Source organism: Neopelma chrysocephalum, unplaced genomic scaffold (assembly GCF_003984885.1).
Source record: "Neopelma chrysocephalum unplaced genomic scaffold, ASM398488v2 Primary Assembly neopelma1_259, whole genome shotgun sequence".
In the NCBI taxonomy this organism is placed as follows: domain Eukaryota; kingdom Metazoa; phylum Chordata; class Aves; order Passeriformes; family Pipridae; genus Neopelma; species Neopelma chrysocephalum.
Window position 1 is genome coordinate 8,716 of NW_020897921.1, and position 22,974 is coordinate 31,689.

Here is a 22,974-nt window from a genome sequence, read left to right on the forward strand (position 1 = left end):
GAAAACACCCTGCGCCTGCCAGGAGCTCTGATTCTGTTTTTCCTGCCAGCTCCTGATCAGTGTCAGGGCCACAGTGAGGGATTCAAAATCCAAATAAACCTCAAAACCTACAGAATGAGTAATCCAAAGGAAAAAACTCATTGTTGTCATAAAAAGCCTAAAAATCAGTTAAAAATTCTATGACAACAATACTGGGATTCCCAGGAACCTTATTAATGCTCTTGGTTCCATTTTAATGTATTTTTAGTCCCTCAATTTGCAGCTTGTAGAACTTATCCTGGGATTTAGAGGTTGAGCAGGGTTTGCTTTGGATTAACTTTTACCTCTGGCCCCAATTTGTGCAAACACAACTCGGATCAATGTGGTTAAACACATTTTCCTACAAAAACAGTTGCTCTGCCCTCTCTAAATTACCCCAAGTTTTCAGCTAAAAATTTCACCCCTGTCCTCCCTAAGTCACCCCAGGTTTTCCCATCTGGGAGCTACATGGAAGCTGTAAATTCAAAGGCAGAAAGAGAAAATCTACCAGCAAAAGACAGAAAAAAGGGAAAAGTTTCAGAAAACATTTCTTCAATCTAATTAATAATTACTCCCAATTTCCCAGTGAAAAGAACAAGAATGAGCAGCCATTAGGGCCTGACAGTCCCCTGCCACCAGAGCTCAGCACACATCCAGAGTGGCAATTCCATCATCTAAAAGGAAAAAAAAATAAGAAAAAAGTGATTTAGTTTGTTTTAAAGTTATTCTAATTTCTTAAAACCAAACCAACATTTGCTTTTGATTTTTATTGGGTGAATAATGAGAAGTGGGCACGGGGCATGTCATTAATGCTGACTGGAATGATGCTTCCTGGGGGAAGACCAACTGATTGCCCAAGCTCAATTCGTGCCCAAGGACTGATTTGCACAGGAGAAAACCTCTTGCATGAAGTGATTTTGTTCCATCTAATAATATCTGTGCTGCAGCTGCACAGAGCAGCTTTTCCCCTCACAGTAACAACTCTGGGCAGGAAAAGATTTATTCAGTCAAGATGTGTTCCCTGATCCTTCTACTTGAACTCATTTCTTCTCTTCCTCAAGTTTCAGGGACTTGCTGGTCCTGGAGCTTCATCAGAAGCTTTGGGTGGGATACCCAGACTGAGTTAGTCCTGGAAATGCACATCCACACCCAGGTCAGACAGTCAGGGATGTTTCCTGCACACCAAGCACCACAGCCCCAAGCACCAGGAGCCTGCAGATGCTCTGCATTGCAATCCACAGCCTCAGTTAGTCCTACAAGGGAAAGCAAAGTGGTTTTGCCTCCTCTGAGAGAGGAAAACACACAACAGCAAGTGCTGGCCCAGCTGACCCAGCCTTTGTGGGCAGCTGCACCACTGAACAGGAGAATCCATCCTGGCTCACTCTGTTATGGTAAAACACTGCAAATCCAGGAGGTCTGGGGCTTAAAAGCTCAATTTAGGTCAGCAAAAAGCTCTCTGGCTGGGACAATTCACTGAATTCACCGGGAGGTCCTCAAATCTGTTTCCAAGGGCATAAAAAGTCCAAAGGAAAAGCTGCTGAGCACACAAGACTTCGAGGTGCTGCAATCAGAGGTTCCCTGAACTGCAGGGAAATGTCCTGAGTGTGGCTTTGGACTGCTGCCCCTGCACACTGTGCTCTCCAGACCAGTCATCCTTCCTGGGAAGGCCAGGGAGAAGGGAAGGTGTGTTGGAGGCTCTCAGGGAACCCCCAGCCCCACTGCCAGTGCCTGCAGCCCTCACCCCAGCTCCTGTCCCTCAGGGGATGGCTCTTCATGTGGCCCTTGGGGACATGGGCTGGGGCTGGCCTTGGCAGTGCTGGGGCAGCACTTGGACCCCATGGTTTTAAAGGGCTTTTCCAACCTCAGGGATCCCATGGGACACTCAGGGACTGACCTACTTGCACAGATAGGCACGGGAAGCTGTTACACACGGATCATATTCCATGAGCCAGGGCAGCACTGAGAGTGCAGAGAGCAGGAAAACCACACTTACACCACTTACCCTGCTCAGGCGTTTCCCAGAGGGGCATGAACAGCATTTCATTGTGATCTTGAGGGAAAACAACTCTTAAGATGGCTCTGAAGATGCCACATTTGTGACACTCCTGCCCCAGAACCATGGCCCAGCAGGTTTCTGTGGGAACCTGAATTATTTCTGTGGATCAGAAGCTGCACATCCCTAAAGCATTCCTTTGGGAACATGAAGCTTCCCATAGGCATTTTGTGCTTCAGTTTGGACTTTCAGCGCATTCAAAGACAGTTTACATCAGAATGAGGGGACTTGGTGACAGCACAGCATTACAGCAGGGACATCAGGACACTCACCACACAATACTCACTGTGGACTCTCCATTCCCAGCACTCCTTCTGCACCATTCTCAGTTCTCACAGAGACTCAGTTCTATTTCCAGGACTACCATCAGGAAATGGATCTCTGTTCCCAGAAGCAAATCCCCAAGGCCATTTTTACTCCCTGCAAACACAGGAATGACCAGGGACAGCTGCTGGAAGAGGACAAAAAGAGGACTGTGATGATCAGACACTTTTAACTGGGAGAGCTCCAGTTCCTACCTGCCATCCCTAAGCAGCTCTGCCTTGGCACTGCCCCTCTGCTCCCAAACACCTCTGTGGGATTTTGGCCCCTAATTCACACAATCCCATGGTAATTTGCATAATAACCCAATAATAATCATTAATGCATGCTCCAGGTGGGAGTCAGTGGGGTTCCTGTGCTCCAGCAGTGCCAGGAGATGTCTCATCCCTTCCCCAGGGCGCTGCTGCAGGGACATCCCCCCGGGAGGCTGCAGGACACGTCTGCACCAGGATGGGAATCTGGGCTCCCAAAGCCAAGTGGTACTTCCCACTTGGCCAGTGGGGCTGACAGAGGGAAAACTTACAGAGGGAACTGAGAAAACAACCCCAAATCTCAGTAACTCACTTCGCAGTAAAAAGCTGTGCCTGTGTTTACACACATCCAGGAAAAACACTCCCACTGGAGGAGTCTTGGAATTATTTCCTTTGGCATTCACTGGACTGGCATAGCTCAAACTGGTGCCATTCAATTCTCCATCTCCCAAATCCAGGTTCTCCTTTGCTGTGGGGGTTTTGCCTGTCCCACAGTCCCGAGGGACCTCTGGCAGCTGCACTGCCCAAGAGATGCCGTGGGACTGCTGGGAAACACCATCGGGAGGGAGGCAGAAATCAACTAATTCAGGGCAGCACCTCAAAATATAACATAACATAACATTCCATGGCCTCCCTTTGTAAATAAACACCAAACTGCATAAATAAAAACAATAAATGGTACACTACAACTGTTTGGCACTTTCAGTTTAACCACTGCAAGTCAGTTAGTAAATTCCACAGTGTTAACTTTCAAAAAAAATAAAAATTCAATGATGATACAAAAATCAGGGAGATCAGAGATTTCCCCTACGGTTTTACTTTCAGGGAAGAAAAAAACAAACCCACCCCCACTGCTGCAATACCTCAGGCTCCCAGAAAGGCCCGGGGGATGTGCTGGTGCTTTCGGCTGCCCTGGAGCACACGGAGGAACACGATGTCAGCACCCCCACGGGCACAGCTGAGAACCGAAAGAGCAGCGACACCATCGCCTCCTGGAAGCCCTGCTGTGCTGGGGGCTTGGGGAGGAAGGGCACTGGCTTTTCTTCCCGCCTGAGAGCGAAAAGCCTCATTGCTGGTGACTTCTCCTGCCAAGTGCATCAGCTCTGAAGGGAAGCTCATAAAACGCAACTTCTTGCAACGAGAAAGTTTCCTGTTTTCTGGATAACTTTTCCAACTGAACTCAAAGGTCACACTAGAGGTGCAGGGGAAAGGACAAGACTGAAGCAATGACCCCCATAAGAAACACACCGGGACTCACTGGCACTACTTCCAATCCTGCTTTGGCTTCATAGGAAAGCCGGGAAAACGCTTGGAAGCGATGCTGATTTATCCCGTTTTGTCCCAGTCTTTTCCTGGACCTCGACTGCTTTTTAGCACAGATGCTGCTGTCTCAGTAAGATTTTGGAGGATTATTGAAAGATATTTTAAGAGCTTACTGACTGGAAAAACATAGAGCGTTTATCACGGACATCTGAACTCCCACAAACAGCTTCTTTCCCCTGAAAGTACGAAGTTATTTTCACAGCATCATTTAACAGGAAGCGCCCGGGAACTCAAGACTGAGCCCTCTGGAACAGAAAATAAACAGAGGGGGAAGCAGCTTTGCGCCGGTGTAACACACTCCGGAACACACCTGAGTTTTACTCTCTGTGTTGAGTCATTTCACAGAGAAACTCCAGCACGAGAGCTGGCACATTCCAAACGGCACCTCGAGAGTCCGCACCGCAAGCGGCGCAGGAAAGCCGCAGTCCCCGGGGATCCTTTTCCACCCGCCTCCCGCTCTCCGAACAGGACAAAGGGCGCCGCCATGTTGTGCTGCCCCCGCGCAAAGGCTGCTGGGGGTTGTAGTTCCCGCCCCGCCGCACAACATGGCGGCCGCGCGGCGCCGCTGGGTCCCTTGGCCCGCCCGCTCGCCCCCTCATCCCCGTACACTCCGGTCCCTGCTGATGGCAACGCTCCGAGCGCTCCGGGGGAGCCACCTTGTCCCCCCGCTGTCACAAATTTCCATTTCCCCACTGTCGCTGCCTCTTCCACGCTTTTATTGTCAGTGCGGGCGCAGTGATGGGGTTCTGTGCTCTGGGGGGGGGGGGGCGCACTGAGGTGTAGACACCTCTGCCCCCCAAAGTGCAGGTGGGGTGGGGAAGGGGGCTTGCGGCCCTTCCCCACGGTGCCCTGGCAGCGGGAGCTCTGCCCCGTGCCCCCTAAAATTAGGGGGCGGGATCAGCGCTTGGGGTGGGGTCATCCGTGTGGTCGCCGAAGGGGCCGGAGCCGCCGTCCAGGCTGTGCTGCCGTACCACCCCGCGGGGGCGCGACGAGGGCCGTGACCCCCGGGAGGGACCCTCCGGTTCCTCCACGGCCTCGAACACCTGTGGGGGACAGGGAGGGGTCATCCCACGCCGCCCCGTGGCCGGACCCCCCGGCCCACCCCGGCCCCCCGCTCACCTCCCCGGCCAGGGGCTCCCCCGGCAGCTCGGGCGGCTCGGGGGTCTCCAGCAGGCTGATGCTCCGCATGACGGCGCAGAGGGAGATGCGGGGGCGCCGGGAGGCCCCCAGCACCGCCCTCCCGGCCGCCTCCTCCTCGGGAGGCTGCGGGGAGGGCAGCGGGGACAGCGGGGACAGCGGGGACGGGATACCCGTGTCCCTCAGGGAGTCCTCCTCGGGGTGCGGCGCCCGCTCGGCCGCTCGGGGCTCCCACAGGCTGCTGTGCCGGCTGCCACACACCCGTCGGTCAGCGCCTGGACACGGCCCCAAGGGGAGCCACACCTGTCCCCTCCTACCTGTCCCCTTCCACTGTCCCTGCTCACCTGTCCCCTCCCACCCATCCCCACCCTGTCCCTGCCCCATCCCCTCTCACCTGGCGCTCAGGATGCCCTGGTAGAAGTCGAGCTGCCGCATGAAGCCCGGGTTGGGCAGGACGCTGGGCCGGCAGTGCCGGACGTGCCGCAGCGCCCGCTCCAGGGGCCACCCGAACTCCTTCATGGCGTAGGCCAACACCGTGGCGGCCGAGCGGCTCAGCCCCATGCGGCAGTGCACCAGTGCCCGGCCCCCCGACGCCCTGCACGGGGGGCACCGGGGACACCGTGTCCACAGGGCTCCCAGGGCCCCCCAGACACCCCGGGGTCACCAGAGACACCCTGTCCACAGGGCTCCCCAGATGCCCCAGCCACCCCAGGGATAACAGAGACACCATGTTCCCCGGGATCTCAGTGTCCCCACGGTCCCCATGTCCCAGAGCTCCCCAGCTCCCAGTGTCCTTACCCATCTTGGTGTCCCCAGGGCTCCCCATGTCCCCTGTGTCCCCACCCCACCCCGGTGTTCCTGGGGATCCTGTGCCACAGGGCTTTCCAGTGTCCCCAGCCACCTCAGGTTCACCAGGAACACCGAGTCCCCAGCCAACCCAGTGTCCCTGGGGACCCCATGCGCCAGGGCTCTCTCTGTCCCCAAGGCTCCCCATGTCCCCAGCCACCCTGGTGTTCCCAGCCACCCCAGAGTCCCCATGCCCCTGGAGATCCCATGTCCCAGTGCTCCATGTGTCTCCAGCCATCCCAGCGTCCCCAGGAACCCCATGCACCAGGGCTACCCATGACCCCAGGAACCCCATGTCCCCAGGGCTCCCCTTGTCCCGCAGGGCTCACTATATCCCCAAGAACCCCATGCTCCAGATCTCCCTGGTCCCCCCAGTATCTGCAGAGACTCAATTCCCCAGAGCTTCCCAGTGCTCCCAGTGTCCTCAGTGCACCCCAGCACCTCATTCATCAAGACTCCTACCCATATCCCCCTCCCCCTGCCCCCAGCTCCAGCCCTTGCCCTCCGTGCCCCCGATGTCCCCCCTGGCATCGCCTCCATGCCCCAGGGCTGCCCTGGCCCCACTGACCGGACGCGGGAGAGGAAGAGAAAGGTGTCGTTCCAGTGGGGCAGGAGCTGGGCTGCCTCCTCGTCGTACACCCGCACGTTCATGTACGTGAACAGCGCCGGGAAGAAGTTGTCAATCTCCCGTGCCACGTTCAGGATGTGGGTGACCCTGTGGGGACATGGGTGACACCCCAATGGGTCCCATGATGACCTCATACCTGCCCCACCATGATCCCATTCCAGATGATCCCATGCCACACCACAATGTCGCTCCAGATGACCCCATACACATCCATGACATTCCAGATGACCCTGTATCCACTGTGCCACCCCAGATGCCCCCATGCCCACCCCAATGGCACCTCAAGATGACCCCACACCCAACCTAGATGGGATCCCATACCATGCAACCATGACATCCCAGCTGACCTCATGCCACTCCACACCGCCCCATATTGACACCATGCCCACCCCACTGTGCCACCCCAGATAACCCCATACCCACCCCACCATGACACCATGATGACCCTGTGCCACCTCACCATGTCACACCAGACGACCTCATGCCCACCCCAGCATGCCACCCCAGGTCCCACGTCCCCACGTCCACCCTGCTGTGCCACCCTAGATGACCCCATACCCACCCATGACACCTCAGATGCCCCCATGTCCACAAAGACCCCATGCCACACCAGTGGCACCCCAGATGACCCCATGACCACCCCCCTATGACCCCAGATGCCCCCGTGCCATCCCACACTCACTTGTTCTGCTGCAGCTCCTCCAGGTTGGCCGCGTTCCACTCGGAGCCCTGTGCGGTGACAGCGGTGAGGGGTGGGGACACCCCTGCCCACCCTGCCCACCCTTCCCGCCCTGTTGCCCACCAGGTAGAGGTGTGGGAAGACACGTGAGGGCCGGTCCATCTGCGCCAGCACCAGCAGCATCTCATTGTCGATGAAGTCCTTGTGCTCAGCCAGGCTGTGCCCCGTGCGCCGCTCCAGCTCCTCCCGCACCTGGGCACCGCCAGGGGTGAGGGATGGCCACGCCTGGCCCTCCCTGTCCCCCCCACCTGCTGCCACCCACCTCCTTGGAGGTGACGTTCTCCAGATCGGCAGTGGCCATCACATCCCGCAGCAGCGCCCGCACCGCCTGCTCCGACAGCTCCGTGGCTGCTGGCCTGGCACCCGCATCACCTCATCACAGGTGTCACTGACGCCACCGCCCACCCGCCCCACCCAGACCAGGCCCTGCACAGACCCTGCCTCCCTGTGCTCAGGCCCTTCCCCTAAATGCAAGCCCTTCCTCTCCGTAACCCATTTTCTTTAAGCTGGAAACTTAAAGACTGGAAGCTCTCCCCGTTTTTTTTAAGCCCCACTCCATTCCTTCAAGCCCCACCTCATTTCCTCTAAGCCCCACTTATTTCTTTAAGCCCTACCCTATTTCCTTTAAACCCCTCCCCATCCAGGCAAGCCCTGTCCCATAAGCCACACGCTGAATGCAGATCCCACACCTTAGCACAAGCCCCACCCTCACAGCCCCACCCACTGCCCCACCCTTATACCACAAGCCCCAGCCCTACGCAGGCTGTGGGGCGGGGCAGGGGCAGGGCAGAGGGCGGCTCTTACCGCAGGGGCGGAGGCGATGCGGGGCGCACAGACTCGAGGTCAGCCATGGCCAGCCACTCGTTGAGGCAGCTCTGCTCCGAGCCCAGCGCCGCCGTGTAGTCGTGGGCCCAGGCCAGCGCGGGGCCCCCCGGGATGTGCCCACCACGGGCAGCGTCCTCGCAGGCGCGGTGCAGCTCCTGCAGCACGGCCCTGCCGCACACCACCTGCCACCCCTGCTCTGCCACCACCACCCTGACACTGCCCAACACCACCCCAACACCGCACAACCCCTGCCACCCCTGCTCTGCCATCCCCACCCCGACACCACCCCAACACCAGTCTGCCACCACCCCAACACCTGTGTCCCCTGTGTTGGCCGTCCCCAGCATGCGGGTGTCACTATCCCTCTCCCAGCTGTGCCCAAACCCTCCCCCAACCCTGTTCCCATGACTGAGCCCAGGTGCTCATGGTGGTGCCTGTAGGTCCGTGTCCTGGCTGTGCCCATGGTGGTGCCCACATCCCCTGTGCTTATGCTGACACCCACGTTCCCTGTGCCCTTGGCAGTGCCCACATCCCCCATGTCTGTTGTGGTGCTCAGATCCCCCATGCCATGCATGGTGGTGCCCGCACCCCCTTTGCCCACGTCCAGGGTGGTGCCCACATCCCCTGTGTCCCAGGTGGTGGGACATCCACCTTCTCCTGGATGGTGACACATTCCCTGTGCCCATGGTTGTGCCCATAGTGGTGCCCACATCCCTTGTGCCCATCCTGTTACCCGCATCCCCCTTGCCCACAGTGGTACCCACATCTCCCTTGCCCAGGATGGTGACACATTCCGTGTGCCCACAGCAATGCCCACATCCCTCATGCCCATCATGTTACCCCCCCTCCCCCATGTCCAGGGCAGTGCCCACACCCCTCACACCCATCGTGTTACCCCCCTCCCCCACGTCCAGGGCAGTGCCCACACCCCTCACACCCACAGTGAAGCCCACATCCACCATGCCCATGGCAATGCCCATGTCTCCCACATCCAAGGTGGTGCCCACGCCCCCCATGCCTTTGGTCACACCCGGGCCTCGCTCACCACATGGTCTGCACCGAGATGGGCTTGAAGATGCGGGTCTGTCCTCCCGACGTCACGCTGAACCCCCTGGACACCGCGGGGACACACGTGGGTCGGGGTGGGCACCCCAGGCCCACCCCTCCCATGGGCCCCGCCACCTCAAGCCCCTCCCCATTCCCAGAATCCCGGGCTCCCCTTACCCATCGCCATCGAGGAACACCTGGGTGTCGCTCCAGAGGGGCAGCACCATGCCCAGGGTGCAGCGGGCGGCCCTGGGGCGGGCACAGGTCAGGGGGTGCGGTCGCCCCCCTGTGCCCCCCCCGCACCCCGCTCACCCCTCGTGGGCAAAATCCACTCCCAGCAGCGCTGTCTGGCCCTCGGCTCCCGCCTCCTCCGGCCGCACCACCAGCAGGTATCGCACACGCCGCGGCCGCGCCGACTCCAGCCGCACTGCCTGAGGGTGTGGGGGGCGTTGGCAGGGGGATCTGCCCCTCCCAAGAGCCCCCCCAGTGCTCCCAGGGACCTGGGAGGAGCATCAAGCACACCGGGGGGCCAGGCTGGGCTGTATCCCATCCTTACCCCATCCCCATCCATTCCATCCCTATTCTCATCCTGTCCTGTCCTGTTCCATCCCCATCTTGACATCATCCTACCACATCCCCATCCATCCCGTCCCATTCTGTTCCTGTCCATATCCCACCCCCATTCTATCTCATCCCAATCCTGTCCTGTCTTATCCTGTCCCCTTCCCTGTCTCATTTCTTGTTCCATCCCATCCCCATCCTCATCTCATCTCCATCCTGTCCTAATCCACATCCCATTCCAATCCTGCCCCTATCCTCATTCTGCTCCCTATCTTGTCCCATCCCATCCTCAACCGTGTCCCCATCCCGTCCCATCCCATTCAATTCCCATCTCGGTCCCTATCCCCATCCCTGTCCTCATTCTGTCCTCATGCCATATCCCCATACCCATCCTGTCCCATCCTGCCCATCCCATATCCCCATACCCATCCTGTCCCATCCTGTCCCATCCCATCTCCATCCCATGTCCATCCCCATTCTATCTCCATTCCCACCCCCATCCATTCTGTCACTGTCCCCATCTCACCTCTCTCTCATCCCATCCCTGTCCCCATCCCATCCCCATGTTCCGGAGGGATCCATGCCCTACCAGCCGGATGGCATCCTGGGGGCGCAGCAACTGCATCATGAGGTGCAGGTGCTTCTCCTGCTGCCCTGAGGCCTGGTCAGTGGGTTCATCTGGGGGAGACTCATCCACGGGGGTCTCAGCCGGGGGGGGCTCGTCCTGGGGGGGCTCCTCCGCAGGCAGCAGCAGCGCAGCCCCCTTGACCATGACAAAGCTCTGCCTGGGGGGCAGGAGGGTCCTGAGCAGCCAGGGCACCCCCAGAGCACTCCTCTGAGGGAGACAGAGCTGGGGAGGGGGCAGCTGTACCCCCCCATTCCCAGTGCCCCCCCCCATCCAAGGGGTCCCGAGGCCCCTCTCACCGCCGCTGCAGTTTGCCACGTCTGGGAGCATCTTCCTCCTGCAAATTGTGGGGGCAATTCCTGGGGGGAGCGTGACCCCAGGGCACAGACCATGCCTGGGGGTCCCACACACCGCCCCCAGCATGGACACCACAGTCCAGTGCCCCCCTGCCAACCACCACCCCCAATAGCATGAGCCCCTGGGGGGACCGTGGGGGCCCCATGGGGGTCCCACTGGGGAGGTGGATTCCTGGGGACTTCCCCTCGGAATAGCAGAGGGGGTACTGCCCCGGTGCCCCCCACCCCTGGAATGGGGAGCCTGGGATGAGCACCCAGAAAAGGCCCAGTGGTTACTGGAGAGGGAGGGCACTGGGAGCCACTGGGACAGCAAAGGGACTGGGAGGACTGAGGAAAGTGGGAGCAACTGGGGACAACCCCCCCATCCACACCCCCATCTTCCCCCCTTAAATACGGGAGCAGCGGAGACACCAACGTGCACTGGGGGCAAATGGGTAAACTTCCAGCAAACTCGTAGTAAAGTTCCACCGGGAACGGCCGGGATAACCTTGCACTGGGAGCGACTGGAGATTTCCGCCCCCACCCCCTTCGTGCTGGGATCCCCCGGAACAGCCTATCGGGACCTCCGAGGCACCGAGACTGCCGGGAACAGCCCGTACCCCCCGCACCCGGACCCCCCCGAAACACCCTATACCCCCCCCCAGGGCACCGGGACCCGCAGGAGCTCCGAGACCCCCAGGCCCATCCCGTAGCCCCGCACCGGGACCCCCCGGGGCTCTGGGACAGCCCGTTTCCCCGCGGGAGTCCCCATACCCCCGCACCGGGATCCCCCGTGCCAGCCCGTACCCCCGCACCGGGACCTCCCGGGGCTCCGGGACCCCCCGTCCCGTCCCCGCCGGGATGCCCCGCTCAGTCCCCATCCCGGTGCCGCACTCACCGCGGGGCCCCCGGCGGAGCCCCCCGCCCGCCGCACCGTCACCAGCGCCATGCCCTCCGCGCCGCCCCCCCGCACCAGGAAGCGCCGCCGCTGCCCCGCCCGGACGGGAACGGGAACGGGAGCGGGAGCGGGCACGTCCCCGGGCACGGCACGGCCCCCCTCGGCCACGGCAACACTGCCCCCGGGACCACCCGAGAGCCCTCGCTCAGAGCGGGACATCCCCAGTGTCCCGGAGCCGCCCCGGCAGCCTTTCCCGGGGATTAGCCGGGCCCCCCATCCGCGTTGCCCCTGGGCAACTGAGGATTCACATTCCAGCCCGTGGGAGGCCCCCTCCCACCGGGAAAGAGGGAAACTCCCGAGGCTCCCCGGCACGTAGGACCCCCCATGTCGCCAGCAGGTGGGAACCCACCCAGTTTCCCAGAACTTGGGACCCTCCGGGTCCTCAGAGGGTGGGAGCCCTCTGAGGGTTCCCGGCACTTTGGACGCCACCCAGGCCCCCAGAATGTGTGACCCACCCCACTCTCAGATCTCCAGAAAATGGGAAGCCCCCAAGGGTCCTCGCACCTGGGACTCCTCAGGTCCACAGCAGGTGGGAACCCCACAAGGGTCCCCAGCATCCACACCACCCCAGATCCATCATGTGGCAATCTCCCAAGGGTCCCCAGCAGATGGGATCCCCCCCACAGTTCCCTAACCCATGGGACACCCCCAGGTCCCCAGCAGATGTGAACGTCCTGAGGGTCCCCAGCACTTGGGACCCCCCCCCAAGGTCTCCTCGGGTGGAAATCCCCCAAGGGTCCCCAGCATGTGACACCCCCCCAAACCCCTTGTCACCCCATGGGTCCCCAGCCAAGCCTCTCTTCCTGGGTGAGGGTCTCCCCAGGAAATATAAATTAAATAAATCAACCCCAGGGCTGGGAATGGGGGCACAGGGCCAGATTTGAGGGGTTGAAGGGGAGGAGCACCCCACCAGTGCCACCCATACGCTTACTGGCTGAGGCTCATCACCTGAGCCCCACCCTACCTGCAGGCTCCACCCTTTTTCCCAGCCTCCACACCCTGGGACACCCCACCCATCACCCCCACAGGCACAGACATGCGTTTGTGTATATATATATATATATATATATATATGTATATGTATATGTATATGTACAGACATTCAGGGCCCCCCTGCTCCCCCCACTGCCCCAAGGGATGAGGCCTGGGGGTCCCCCGGCAGCCCCCCCACTGGAGTGCCTTTAAATAGGGGTCACCCACATCCCACAGGGACCCTCGGGGCCGTCCTGCCCCCCAGGGGGTCAAGGTACAACACTAAAGAGGAGGGAGGTCCCAGGGGAGGGAGTCCTGGATATTGGGGTGTTCCTGGGGTGGGGGTCCCCAGGTGAGGGTCCCTGGGCTGAGGTTTGAGCCTGGCAGGAGAGGAGCCCTGGACTGGGGGTCCTGGGGGTAGGAGGATCCCTGGATCAAATCCCCCTGTGCGGGGGCTGTGCCCATATCAGGGGGTCCCCATCACGGGGGGGCCACCCCGGCAGGGCTATGCCCAAACTGAGGTGTCCCAGTGCAGGACAGTGCCCACGCTGAAGTGTCCCCTGGGTCGGGTGTCCCTGTCCCTGCAAGGGGTGTGACCCCACATGGGACATCCCTGTCCCTGTGTGGGACATCCTTGTCCTGGTGCGGAGCGTCCCAGAGCTACTTTTCGGTGAGGGAGAGGCGCAGGATGCGCTGGAGCTCCTCGTCCTCCTCACGCCGCCGCCGCTCCCGCTCCTCCTGCTCCCGCTCCGAGAGGGCCATGGCCAGGCGCAGCTGCTCCGCGAAGCTGCCGTACCCGGGGGGGGCTGGGGGGCTCCCGCCACCCGCACCAGGGGGGCTCCCGGCGGCCGGGGGGTCGGCGCTGGGCCTGGCCTGCAGCAGCATGCTCTCCTGCAGGGCCCTGCCAGGGGGACAGCAGATGTGGCCATGTCCTCTTTGTGGAGGCTACATCCCCTCTGACACACCTGTGCCCCACCCACCCCAGCACAACCTGTTTCATAGCGCCAAAAAGGGCTGGAGAGACAACCCCCCCCCCATGTTCCACCCCACCTGTCACTAGCCCCACCCTCTATGGCCACACCCTTTGGACAGCAAGATGCTCCTCCCCTCTTTGTGGGCCCCAACACCTTGACACTGTTAAGCCCTGCCCCTCTAAGCCACACCTCATGGCCCTGCCCCTCTCCCACCAACTTTTTAAGCCCCTTTAGGCCACACCGCTCTGCCCCACCCTGACACCTTTAAGACCCACTCCCTAAGCCACACCCTCAGAACCCCTTCCCTACCCAATCTGACACCTTTAACCCCCTCCCCTTTAGGCCACACCCCTATGGCCACACCCCCTCCCCTCTTCTCAATTGGACACACATAAGCCCCTCCCCTCTAGGCCACACCCATGTGGCCCCTCCTCTCCCCAATTTCACACCTTGAAGCCCCACCCCTCTAAACCCCCCCATGGCCCCTCCCCTGCCCCACCCTAACACCTTTGGGCCCCTCCCTCACACCAGGTGAGGTGGGCGTGGCACCCCACACCCCATGGGTGGAGCCCCACCTTTCCAGCTGCAGGTCCTCGTCGTAGGGCGGTGGCTCCGCGCCCGGGCGGGTGTTGGTCAGCGCCTCCCAGATGGTCACCTGTGGGGTGGGGCTGCAGGTGAGCAGGTGCGGCCAGGTGAGGGGGTGTGGCCAGGTGAGTGGGTGTGGTGAGGTGAGGGGGTGTGGCCAGGTGAGCAGGTGTGGTGAGGTGAGGGAGGTGTGGCCGCACCTGGTCGGTCTCGGTGCCAGCGTCCAGCAGGCTCTGCTGGATGGCGAACTGCAGCAGGTCATCGTCCTCGTCCCGCAGGGGCTCGCTGCGCCCTGCGCCCAGCACCGTGTACCCCGCGGGCACCTCGAACACGCCCGCCTCCACCTCACACGGGAACGGCCAGGCTGCCATGCCAGGGGGGCTGTCAGCACCCGGGGGTATCCCACGGCTCCCCATGGCACCCTGCTGCTCCCCACAGAACCCCATGACATCCCATGGCACCCCACACATCCCGTGACATCTCATGGTGTCCCACAGCATCCCATGGCACCCCACGGGGTCCCATGGAACCCCATAGTATCCCACAGCACCCTGCACCCATGGCACCGCAGAGCATCCTGTGGAATCCCGCAGCACCCCATAGCACCCCATGGCACCCCACAGTGTCCCATGACACCCCATAGCATCTCACAGCACCCCATGGCATCCTGTGGCACCCCATGGCATCCCACAGTGTCCCGTGACCCTCCCCGTGGCACCCCATGGCATCCTGTAGCATCCCATGGCACCCCACATCATCCCACAGTGTCCCCTGGCACCCCACAGCACCCCACACCCACTCTGTTCCCCTGAGTACTCCGTATCACCCGTTCTCCCACCCCACCCTGAGTCCATGGGGATCCACCCCTGGCCCCAGGACGCCCCTGGCTCCCCCAGCCTCACCTCTGGGCCCGGGGGGGTTGGTGCCGGGGGGGTTGGTGCCGGGGGGCTGTTGGGGGGCACAGATCCGCACGGAGCCCAGCGGCTGGTCACACCCACACAGGTTGCTGAAGGTGATGCGGGCGTTGAGCACGTGGAACAGGGGGATCTCTGCAGGTACAGGGGTCAGTGGCTCCGCCCCTAATTAAGCCCTGCCCCTAATTAAGCCCACCCCGACTAAGCCCCGCCCTCACCGATCTTGACGGGGAAGCCGGGGGGCAGCTTGAGGGTGATGAAGTCGCGCAGTTTGGCGAAGTGGGCGTTGGAAATGGCCATGAGGTCGATGATGGGCGTCACCTGCTCCGCCAGCGACAGCGGGTGCTGCTCGCACAGCCACAGCGTCGCCTTGAACCTGCCCGGGCACGGCCGTGGGCACGGGGATCCGCCAGGGACACCGCCCCCGCTCACCGGCACCGCCCCGGGGACACTGCCCCGGGACCGCGGCACCGCCCCCGGGGGGACACACACCCAGTGCCACGGCCCCTGGGACCCTGTCACCACCCTCATGGGTCCTGACATCCAGTGCCACCTCCCCCGGGGACCCCGTCATGGGTTCTAACACCGAGTGCCACATCCTAGGGGTCCATGTCATCGCCCCCAGGGGTCCTGACACCCACTGCCATGTCCCCTGGGACCTTGTTACCACTCCAGTGTCACAGCCCCTGGGACCATTTCACCACCCCTATGGGCCCTGACACCCAGTGCCACATCCCTGGGACCCCATTACAGGTCCTGACACTCCATGCCATGGCCCCTGGGACCCTGTCAGCACCCCAGGTGTCACTGCCCATGGGACAGTGTCACCACCCCTCTGCCACATACCCCAGGACCCTGTTACCACCCCACAGGTCCTGACACCTAGTGCCATGTCCATGGGATCCTGTCACCACCCTCTGGGTCCTGACACCCAGTGCCATGTCCCCGTGACCCCCGTCCCCCCGGGGCAGTGGCCTCACCTCTGGACCTTGCTGGACATCTCAATGGGGCGCCCGATGTTGCGAGTCTCGAGGTCGAAGTGGGGGTCGAAGTACTCCTCAGGGGTGATGGCCGTGGGGTTGGTGGGGCTGGCAGCCTGCAGCACGGGTGCCTGTGGGGACACCAGCACTGCTCAGCCCCCCCGGGACCACCAGCCCCCTTTGGGGACCCCCAGTCTCCCCAGGAACCCCCCTGGCCCGGTCACTCACCCCGTTGTGGGTGCCGTGCTGCTGTGCGATGCCCAGGAAGGAGTGGAAGGGGGTCTTGGAGCCTGGGAGGAGAGGGGGGTGCAGGGGTGCAGTGTGGGCAGTGGGGGGGCACCCCCAGGGCTGCCCAGGCTGTCACCAGTCACACCCTGCATGGGGTGCCACACCTGATGGGTGACACCCCACACAGTGTCCCATGCCTGGCACATCACACTCCACACCCAAAGTGTCCCACACCTGATATGTCACCCCCCACACCCACAGTGTCCCGCTCCTGACACCCACATGGTGTCCCACACCTGACACATGTCACACCCAGTACCCACAATGTCCCACATCTGACACATATCACACCCCACACCCACAGTGTCCCACTCCTGACAGGTGACACCCTGCATCCGTGGTGTCCCACGCCTGGTGTCCTACACACTGTCCTGTGCCTGAGGGGTGACACCCCACGCTCATGGGGTCCCACACCTGTCACCTGTCACCCCAGCCCCCCAGGTGTCCCACACCTGACTGGTGACACCCCACATGCTGTCCCATGGCTGACATGTTACATTGCACATCCACAGTGTCTCGTGCCTGATGGGTGACACCCCGTGCTCAGGGTGTCCCACACCTGTCACATTGTCACACCCACCACCTAGTGTCCCACACCTATCATGTGTCACACCCCACACACCGTCTCACGCCTGGGGGACACCTCTCCCACACCCAGTGTCCCACATTTGACACACGTCCCACCCTGGAAGGGAATAGGCTTTGCACAGGAGTGGCCATGTCCCCACTGCACACAGGCCCCCGACTGGCCAGCGGGGCTGTCACCTTTACTGCGTGACTTGTCCTGGTCCGAGAGATGCTCCGTCCTGGTCTTGGTGACCAGCTCCACGTTACTGGCACTGTACACCTGAGGGGGTGACACCATCAGCCCCGCCGCGCTCCGGGGTGCCCCAATGTCCCGCCCCATTCTCCGTGCCCACCTTGGCCTCGTAGCCGCTGACCACCTCCATCTTCTCCGAGCGCCAGCCCCAGATCCCAGACTTGTTCCTGGGAGGGTGGAAGGTGTCAGGTCCCCACGGGGGGGTCCCCACAGCCGCTCACCCTCTTCTTGCACAAGCATTTCCTTCCCCTCCACACGTGCTTCCCCCTGGCAACGGCCCCTTCCCGCTGGGTGTCACCACCCCCAGCCATGCCAGGGTGCCATCCTCGCCCTTCCCACCTCTCGAAGGCGATATTCCGGGTGTCCAAGTGCGTGGAGACGATGGGGGAGGTGAGCCTGCCGGCCACGTGCTCCTCAGTGGGCTGCATGGCCGCCAGCAGCAGGTCGGGCTCGTGCAGGGCCAGCGCCAGCGTCTCCGTGTACACCACCTGCTTGTCGTGGTCCACCTCCATCACCACGGCCCCCTCGTCTGCGGGGGACACCGGGGGGGGGTCAGCACACAGCCCCCCGTGGCACCCTGACACCCCCCAGTATGGGGATCTGGGAATTCTGGGGGAATTGGGGGTCCCTAGTGTGTGTAGGGGCTGAGGTGGTCCCCTCAGGAAGAGGGAATTGGGGTCACCATGGAGTCACTATAGGGGATCTAGGGGAATTGGGGGTTCCTGGTACATGTAGGGGCTGAGGTGTTCCCCTCACAAACAGGGAAATGGGGTCCCCATGGAGTTACTATAGGGAATCTGGGGGAACTGGGGGTCCCTGCAGGACACTGGGGTCCCTGGTATATGTAGGGGCTGAGATGGTCCCCTCAGGAAAGAGGAATTGGAGTCCCCAAGGGGTACCAGTAGGGGATATGGGGGGATTGGGGTTTCCTGGTACATATAGTGGCCGAAGTGGTCTCCTCAGGAACAAGGAAATGGAGTCATTATAGGGGATCTGTGGGAATTGAAGGTCCCTGCAGGGGACTGAGGTCCCTGGTATGTGTGGAGGGCCTGAGGTGGTCCCCTCAGGAAGGAGGAACTGGGATCCCAGAGGGTCGCTATAGGGGATCTGGGGTCCTTAAAGGGGAGTACTTATAATGCAGGGGTCTTGGGGAGGCATCTGGAGGGTTCCTGAGTGTATCTGGGATCCCAAGGGGTTCCTACAGGGAATCTGGGAGGTCCTTATGGTGGTATTTATGGTGCAGGGGGTCTGGGGGATCCCCAGGGCAACTGGAGGGTCCCTGAGCATACCCAGAGTCCCTACAGGGGATCTGGGTTACTTACAGGAGTGTACTTATAGAGTAGGAGGTCTGGGGGGCTCCCCACATGACTGGAGGTTCCCAAGAGGTCCCTATAGGGAATCTGGGGCCCTTATGGGGATGTACTTTTAGTGTAGGGGCTTCTGGGGGCTCCCCAGAGGAACTGGAGGGTTCCAGGGTTTATCCAGTGCCCCAGGGGGTCCAGACAGGTCCTTACAGGGGTGTACCTATAGTGCAGGGGGTCTGGCGGAGTAACTAGAGAGTGTCTGGGTCCCAGGGGGTCCCTATAGGGGATCTGGGGTCCTTATGGGGATGTACATATAGTGCAGAGGTGTGGGGGCTCCCCAGGGTGACAGGACGGTCCCAGAGGGTCCCGGAGCGGGGGGCTGGAGCTGACCTTCCCCCTTGAAGATGTAGCTGCGGCGGCCGCGCTGCCACGTCATGTGCTCGAAGCCCAGCAGGGTGGTGTCCACCCGCAGGCTCTCCCCGCGCTTCCACACGCGGTACACGTCACTGGGACACACCTTGGACACCAGCGGCACTGCGGGCACGGGGACCCCCTCAGTGACACGCCCGGGGGGCTCCCCAGGACACCCCACAGCCCCTCACCCCGCAGAGCCCGGCCACACTCACCCCAGCTGGTGAACTCCCACTTCATCTCCACGTAGAAGTCGGACGCCTGGAAGGGATGAGGAGCGTGATGAGCTGGGGGTGGGGGGTCCCTGCTGGGGTCCACTGGGGAGTCCTGGGGGCAGGGACTGGGGTCCCTATAGGTGGGGATATGGGGATCTGGGAGAGTGGAGTCACGAGTGGGGGTTCATGGGGAAGGATAAGCAGGGGGGCCCCAGGGAAAAAGGATAAACACAGGATCCCCAGGCAAAGAGTGGGGTCAGTGGGGTGTTCTGGGGAGAACTGGGGGTCCCTGCTGGGGTTACTGGGGAGGTGGGGAGTCCTGGGAGCAGGGACTGGAGTTCCTATTCGGGTCCTAGGTGGGGATATGGGGATTAGGGAGGGTGGGGTCATGGGTGGAGATTCACAGGGATGGATAAGCAGGAGGTCCCCAGGGAAAGAGTGGGACCAATAGGGAGTTCTAGCAAGACTTTGGGAGGATCCCTGCTGAGGTCACTGGGGAGGTGGGGAGTCCTGAGGGAAGGGATGGGAGTCCCTACTTAGGCCCTGGGTGGGATCAGAGTGGGGTCATTGGTGGAGGCCAAACAGGGGATCCCCAGGGAAGGAGTGGGGTCAATGGGGAGTTCTGAGAAGAACTGGGAGGTCCCTTCTGGGCAGTGGGGAGTCTGTGGGGCAGGGACAGGTGTCCTTACTGGGGTCCTGGGTGGGGACAAGGGCAACCTAGAAGAGTGGGGTCATGGGTGGGGGTCCCCAGGGAAGGAATGGGGTCGATGGAGGTTCCTGGGGAGGTTTGGGGGTGCAGAGGCTGTCGTGGGCCCCCAGCTGTGGGGGGGTCCATACCCGCCGGAGCTTGCTGAGCAGCTCGGGGATGCCGGCGAGCCGCCGCGTTGCCCGCTGGTAGTCGCGGTACTGGAGCACCAGCTGCACCATCTCGGGGTCCCCCGTGCTCACGGCCTCCTGCAGCACTTGGGGGGCACAGGGCAGGGTCACCCAGGGGCCACTGTGGCGGTGTCCCCGTGTCCCCACAGTGCCAGGGTGCCCCCGTACCCGTCCATCCGTTGGCGTTCTCCCGGCCCACGTTGGCGTTGTGCCGCAGCAGCACCCGCACTGACTCCAGGTGGCCCAGGGACACGGCCAGTTCCAGGGGCGTCCGGCCACGGGGGTCCGTCAGCTCCACATCGTGCTGAAAGGGTGGCAGGTCACTGTCCCCTGGGCACCCTGTGCCACCCAGTGCCCCCAATACTCCCCCTGCATGCTCCATGCTCCAAAGGCCTAGTGCTCCCAGTTCCCCCCCAACTCCAGTGCTCCCAGCCCCTCTTCTCCCAGTGCCCTCCACTTCCCATCCCCTCTTCTCTCAGTGTCGCAGAGCCCCCCCCAAGTCTCCCTGTATCCCAGTGGTGCTATCCCAGTGCTCCCAGTTGCTTCCTGACCCCAGGTGCTACAGTACCCTATTATTCCACTGTCACCAGTCCTACCAGTGCCACCAGTTCTTCCAGTGCTCCCAGTCCCCTGTGTCCTAGTCTCCCTTAGTACTCCCCTTCCCTGCCAGTGCTTCCAGTCTTCCTCCAGCGCTCCCAGTCTCCCCTCATGCTCCCAGTGGTCCCTCCCACCCAGTGCTGCCAGTCCCCCATGTTGCCAGTCTTCCCAGCCTCCCCCCAGTGCTCCCAGTTCCTCCCAATCCTTCCAATCCCCTGCACCCCCAGTCTCCCCTAGTGCTTCCAGTCCCCCTGCAATGCTCCCAGTCCCCTCCCAAGTGGTCCCAGTCCTCCCAGTGTCCTGTGCCCACAGCCTTCCCTAGTGCTCCCAGTCTCCCTCCCAGTGCTCCCAGTCCTTACAGTACCAACCCCCCAGTGCTTCTAGTTTCCTCCAGTCCTGTAAGTCCTCCCAGAGCTCCCAGTCCCATATACCCTCAGTTCCCCCAGTTCCCTGTACCCCCTCTCCCCTAGTGCTTCCAGTCCCCCTGTAATGCTGCCAGTCCTCCCAGTACTCTGTCTCCCCCAGTGCTCCCAGTCCTCCCAATAGCCTGTACCCCCAGTCTCCCCTAGTGCTTCCAGTCCCCTCCCCAGTGCTCCCAGTCCTTCCAGTGCCCTGTGCCCCCAGTCTTCCCTTCTGCTCCCAGTCTCCCTCCAGTCCTCCCAGTACCCCTCCCACACTGCTCCCAATTTCTCCCGGTGCTTCCAGTCCCCGCGGTGCTCCCAGTCCTCCCAACAGCCTGTATCCCCAGTCTCCCCTAGTGCTTCCAGCCTGCTACCCATGCTCCCAGTCCTGCCTGGTGCTCCCAGTCCCCCCTAGTCCTCCCAGTCCCCCTCCCACACTGCTCCCCATTTTTCTCAGTGCTCCCAGTCCCCCCAGTGCTCCCCCCCGCCCCCAGCGCTCCCAATTTCCCCCGTGCTACCAGTCCTGCCGGTCCTCCCAGTACAGCCCCCCATCCCCAGTGCTCCCAGTTTCCCCCAGTCCTCCTAGTCCCCCCCCCTCGACATTCCCAGCGCTCCCAGTCCCCCATTCCCGCGCGGCGGGTCCCCCTCTCTCCTTCCCCTCCCCTCCCGCTCCCCTCCCGGTGCCGGTGCGCGGTGGCGGTGGGGGAGGGGGGTGCCCGTTCTCCCTGTGCCATTCCCGGTGCCGCTCCCGGCGGCGTTCCCACCGTCCCCGCGCGCAGGGCGCTGTCCAGCGCCTGGTGCCGGTTGTGCCAGACGAGCCGGTGCAGCGGGAAGGTGTCGGCGGGCCGGGCCATCCCGGCACCATGTCCCCGGGGCCGCCGGGGCGGACGGACGGGCCGCAGCGCGGGGCCTGCCCGCAATGGCTGCGCGGGGGCGGCGGCGGCGGCGGCGCAGAGCGGCGGCTGGGGCGGGGCCGCACCGGGCACCGGGAGCGGCCACCGGGAGAGCGGCGGCAGCAGCGAAGGGAAAGGCGGCGGCACCGGGCACGGGGATGGGCGCTGGGAACGGCACCGGAATCCAGAACGGCACCGGCGATGGCACAGGGCACCGGCACCGGGAACAGCGCCGGCACCCGGAACGGCCCCGGGCACGGAGGGACAGCAGACCCCAGCTCATCCTCGTCCCGGGGCTCCCTGACCTCTTTCAAAAATGTCATGACATCAGTCCCACAGTGCTCAGGACCACCGTGCACCTGGCACTGGGCTTATCCCATCCCGTCCCATCCTCATCCTCATCCCGGGGCTGCCTGATCCCTTTTATGTCATGACACCAGTCCCACAGTGGGTACACAGTGCTCAGGACCACTGTGCACTCAGTACTGGGCATATCTCATCCCATCCCATCCCATCCCATTCCATCCCATCCTCATCCTGGGGCTCCCTGACCCCCTTTTATGTCGTGACATCAGCTCTGTAGTGGGTACCTGGTGCTCAGCACCACCGTGCACCCAGATCCAGGTTTACCCCATTTACCCCATCTTATCCCATCCCACCCTGACCAATCCTCCTCCTCATCCCGGGGCTCTCTGACCCCTTTTATGCGGTGACATCAGTCCCACAGTGCGTACGCAGTGCTCAGGACCACTGTGCACCCAGTACTGGGCTTACCCCATCCCATCCCATCCCATCTCATCCCATCCCCAGGAATGCCGGAGCACCAGCCCTGCACGCCTGCCGCGCCCCGACGCACTGCCCGCAGGCAGGGTGTGCGCAGGAGAGGTGCCACCTGCACCGCCCGGTGACAAGGGGACAGCCAAAGTCACCCCCAGGGACAGCATAGCAAAGGGGAACACAATTCCCAGCACTCCCCGCTGGCCTGGGACCCCCACCCCGCAGGGCTTGGGGACTCCCCGGGATGTCCCCACAGTGCCAGTGTGTCCATGGGGGACACAGGGGCAGCCCTGTGACAGG

The 22,974-nt window shown here is 62.1% G+C and overlaps 2 protein-coding genes and 1 long non-coding RNA gene across 3 annotated transcripts; all 3 read right to left on the reverse strand.

Annotated features, from left to right (window-relative positions):
- Positions 1–2,175: 2,175 nt before the first annotated feature.
- On the reverse strand, positions 2,176–4,486 carry LOC113977793. Its single transcript, XR_003537414.1, has 3 exons — positions 4,352–4,486; positions 3,902–4,211; positions 2,176–2,519 (listed from the first exon to the last, which is right to left on the reverse strand). It is a non-coding gene; the product is annotated as an uncharacterized LOC113977793 (long non-coding RNA).
- A 364-nt stretch (positions 4,487–4,850) lies between these two features.
- On the reverse strand, positions 4,851–11,658 carry SSH3 (slingshot protein phosphatase 3). The gene is made up of 14 exons (XM_027704212.1): positions 11,608–11,658; positions 10,674–10,711; positions 10,339–10,534; positions 9,501–9,619; positions 9,366–9,437; positions 9,187–9,252; positions 8,121–8,309; positions 7,579–7,672; positions 7,380–7,508; positions 7,260–7,306; positions 6,518–6,664; positions 5,498–5,698; positions 5,086–5,353; positions 4,851–5,009 (listed from the first exon to the last, which is right to left on the reverse strand). Exons 1-14 carry the CDS (start codon positions 11,656–11,658, stop codon positions 4,851–4,853), a joined length of 1,776 nt encoding a protein of 591 aa, XP_027560013.1.
- Positions 11,659–12,734: 1,076 nt separating this feature from the next.
- Positions 12,735–21,906, reverse strand: ANKRD13D (ankyrin repeat domain 13D). Its single transcript, XM_027704211.1, has 15 exons — positions 21,769–21,906; positions 20,175–20,310; positions 19,968–20,092; positions 19,131–19,176; positions 18,895–19,038; positions 17,540–17,729; positions 17,301–17,367; positions 17,146–17,227; positions 16,321–16,382; positions 16,093–16,223; positions 15,331–15,488; positions 15,101–15,247; positions 14,399–14,562; positions 14,189–14,268; positions 12,735–13,540 (listed from the first exon to the last, which is right to left on the reverse strand). The coding sequence occupies exons 1-15, from the start codon at positions 21,856–21,858 to the stop codon at positions 13,300–13,302; spliced, it is 1,863 nt and encodes a 620-aa protein (XP_027560012.1). The 5' UTR covers positions 21,859–21,906; the 3' UTR covers positions 12,735–13,299.
- Positions 21,907–22,974: the final 1,068 nt, after the last annotated feature.

Bases quoted from the DNA above. Each gene is read 5' to 3' on its own strand.
- SSH3 (XM_027704212.1), bottom strand. From the start codon at position 11,658: ATGGCGCTGGTGACGGTGCGGCGGGCGGGGGGCTCCGCCGGGGGCCCC. The intron at 7,509-7,578 runs GTGGGTGGCAGC...GGCGGTGCCCAG, and splicing joins AGAACGTCACCTCCAAGGAG to GTGCGGGAGGAGCTGGAGCG. The intron at 7,307-7,379 runs GTGGGCAACAGG...GTCACCGCACAG, and splicing joins TCTTCCCACACCTCTACCTG to GGCTCCGAGTGGAACGCGGC.
- ANKRD13D (XM_027704211.1), bottom strand. From the start codon at position 21,858: ATGGCCCGGCCCGCCGACACCTTCCCGCTGCACCGGCTCGTCTGGCAC. The intron at 19,039-19,130 runs GTGAGTGTGGCC...CCGTGCCCGCAG, and splicing joins GTGGGAGTTCACCAGCTGGG to TGCCGCTGGTGTCCAAGGTG. The intron at 16,224-16,320 runs GTGAGTGACCGG...GTGTCCCCACAG, and splicing joins AGCACGGCACCCACAACGGG to GCACCCGTGCTGCAGGCTGC.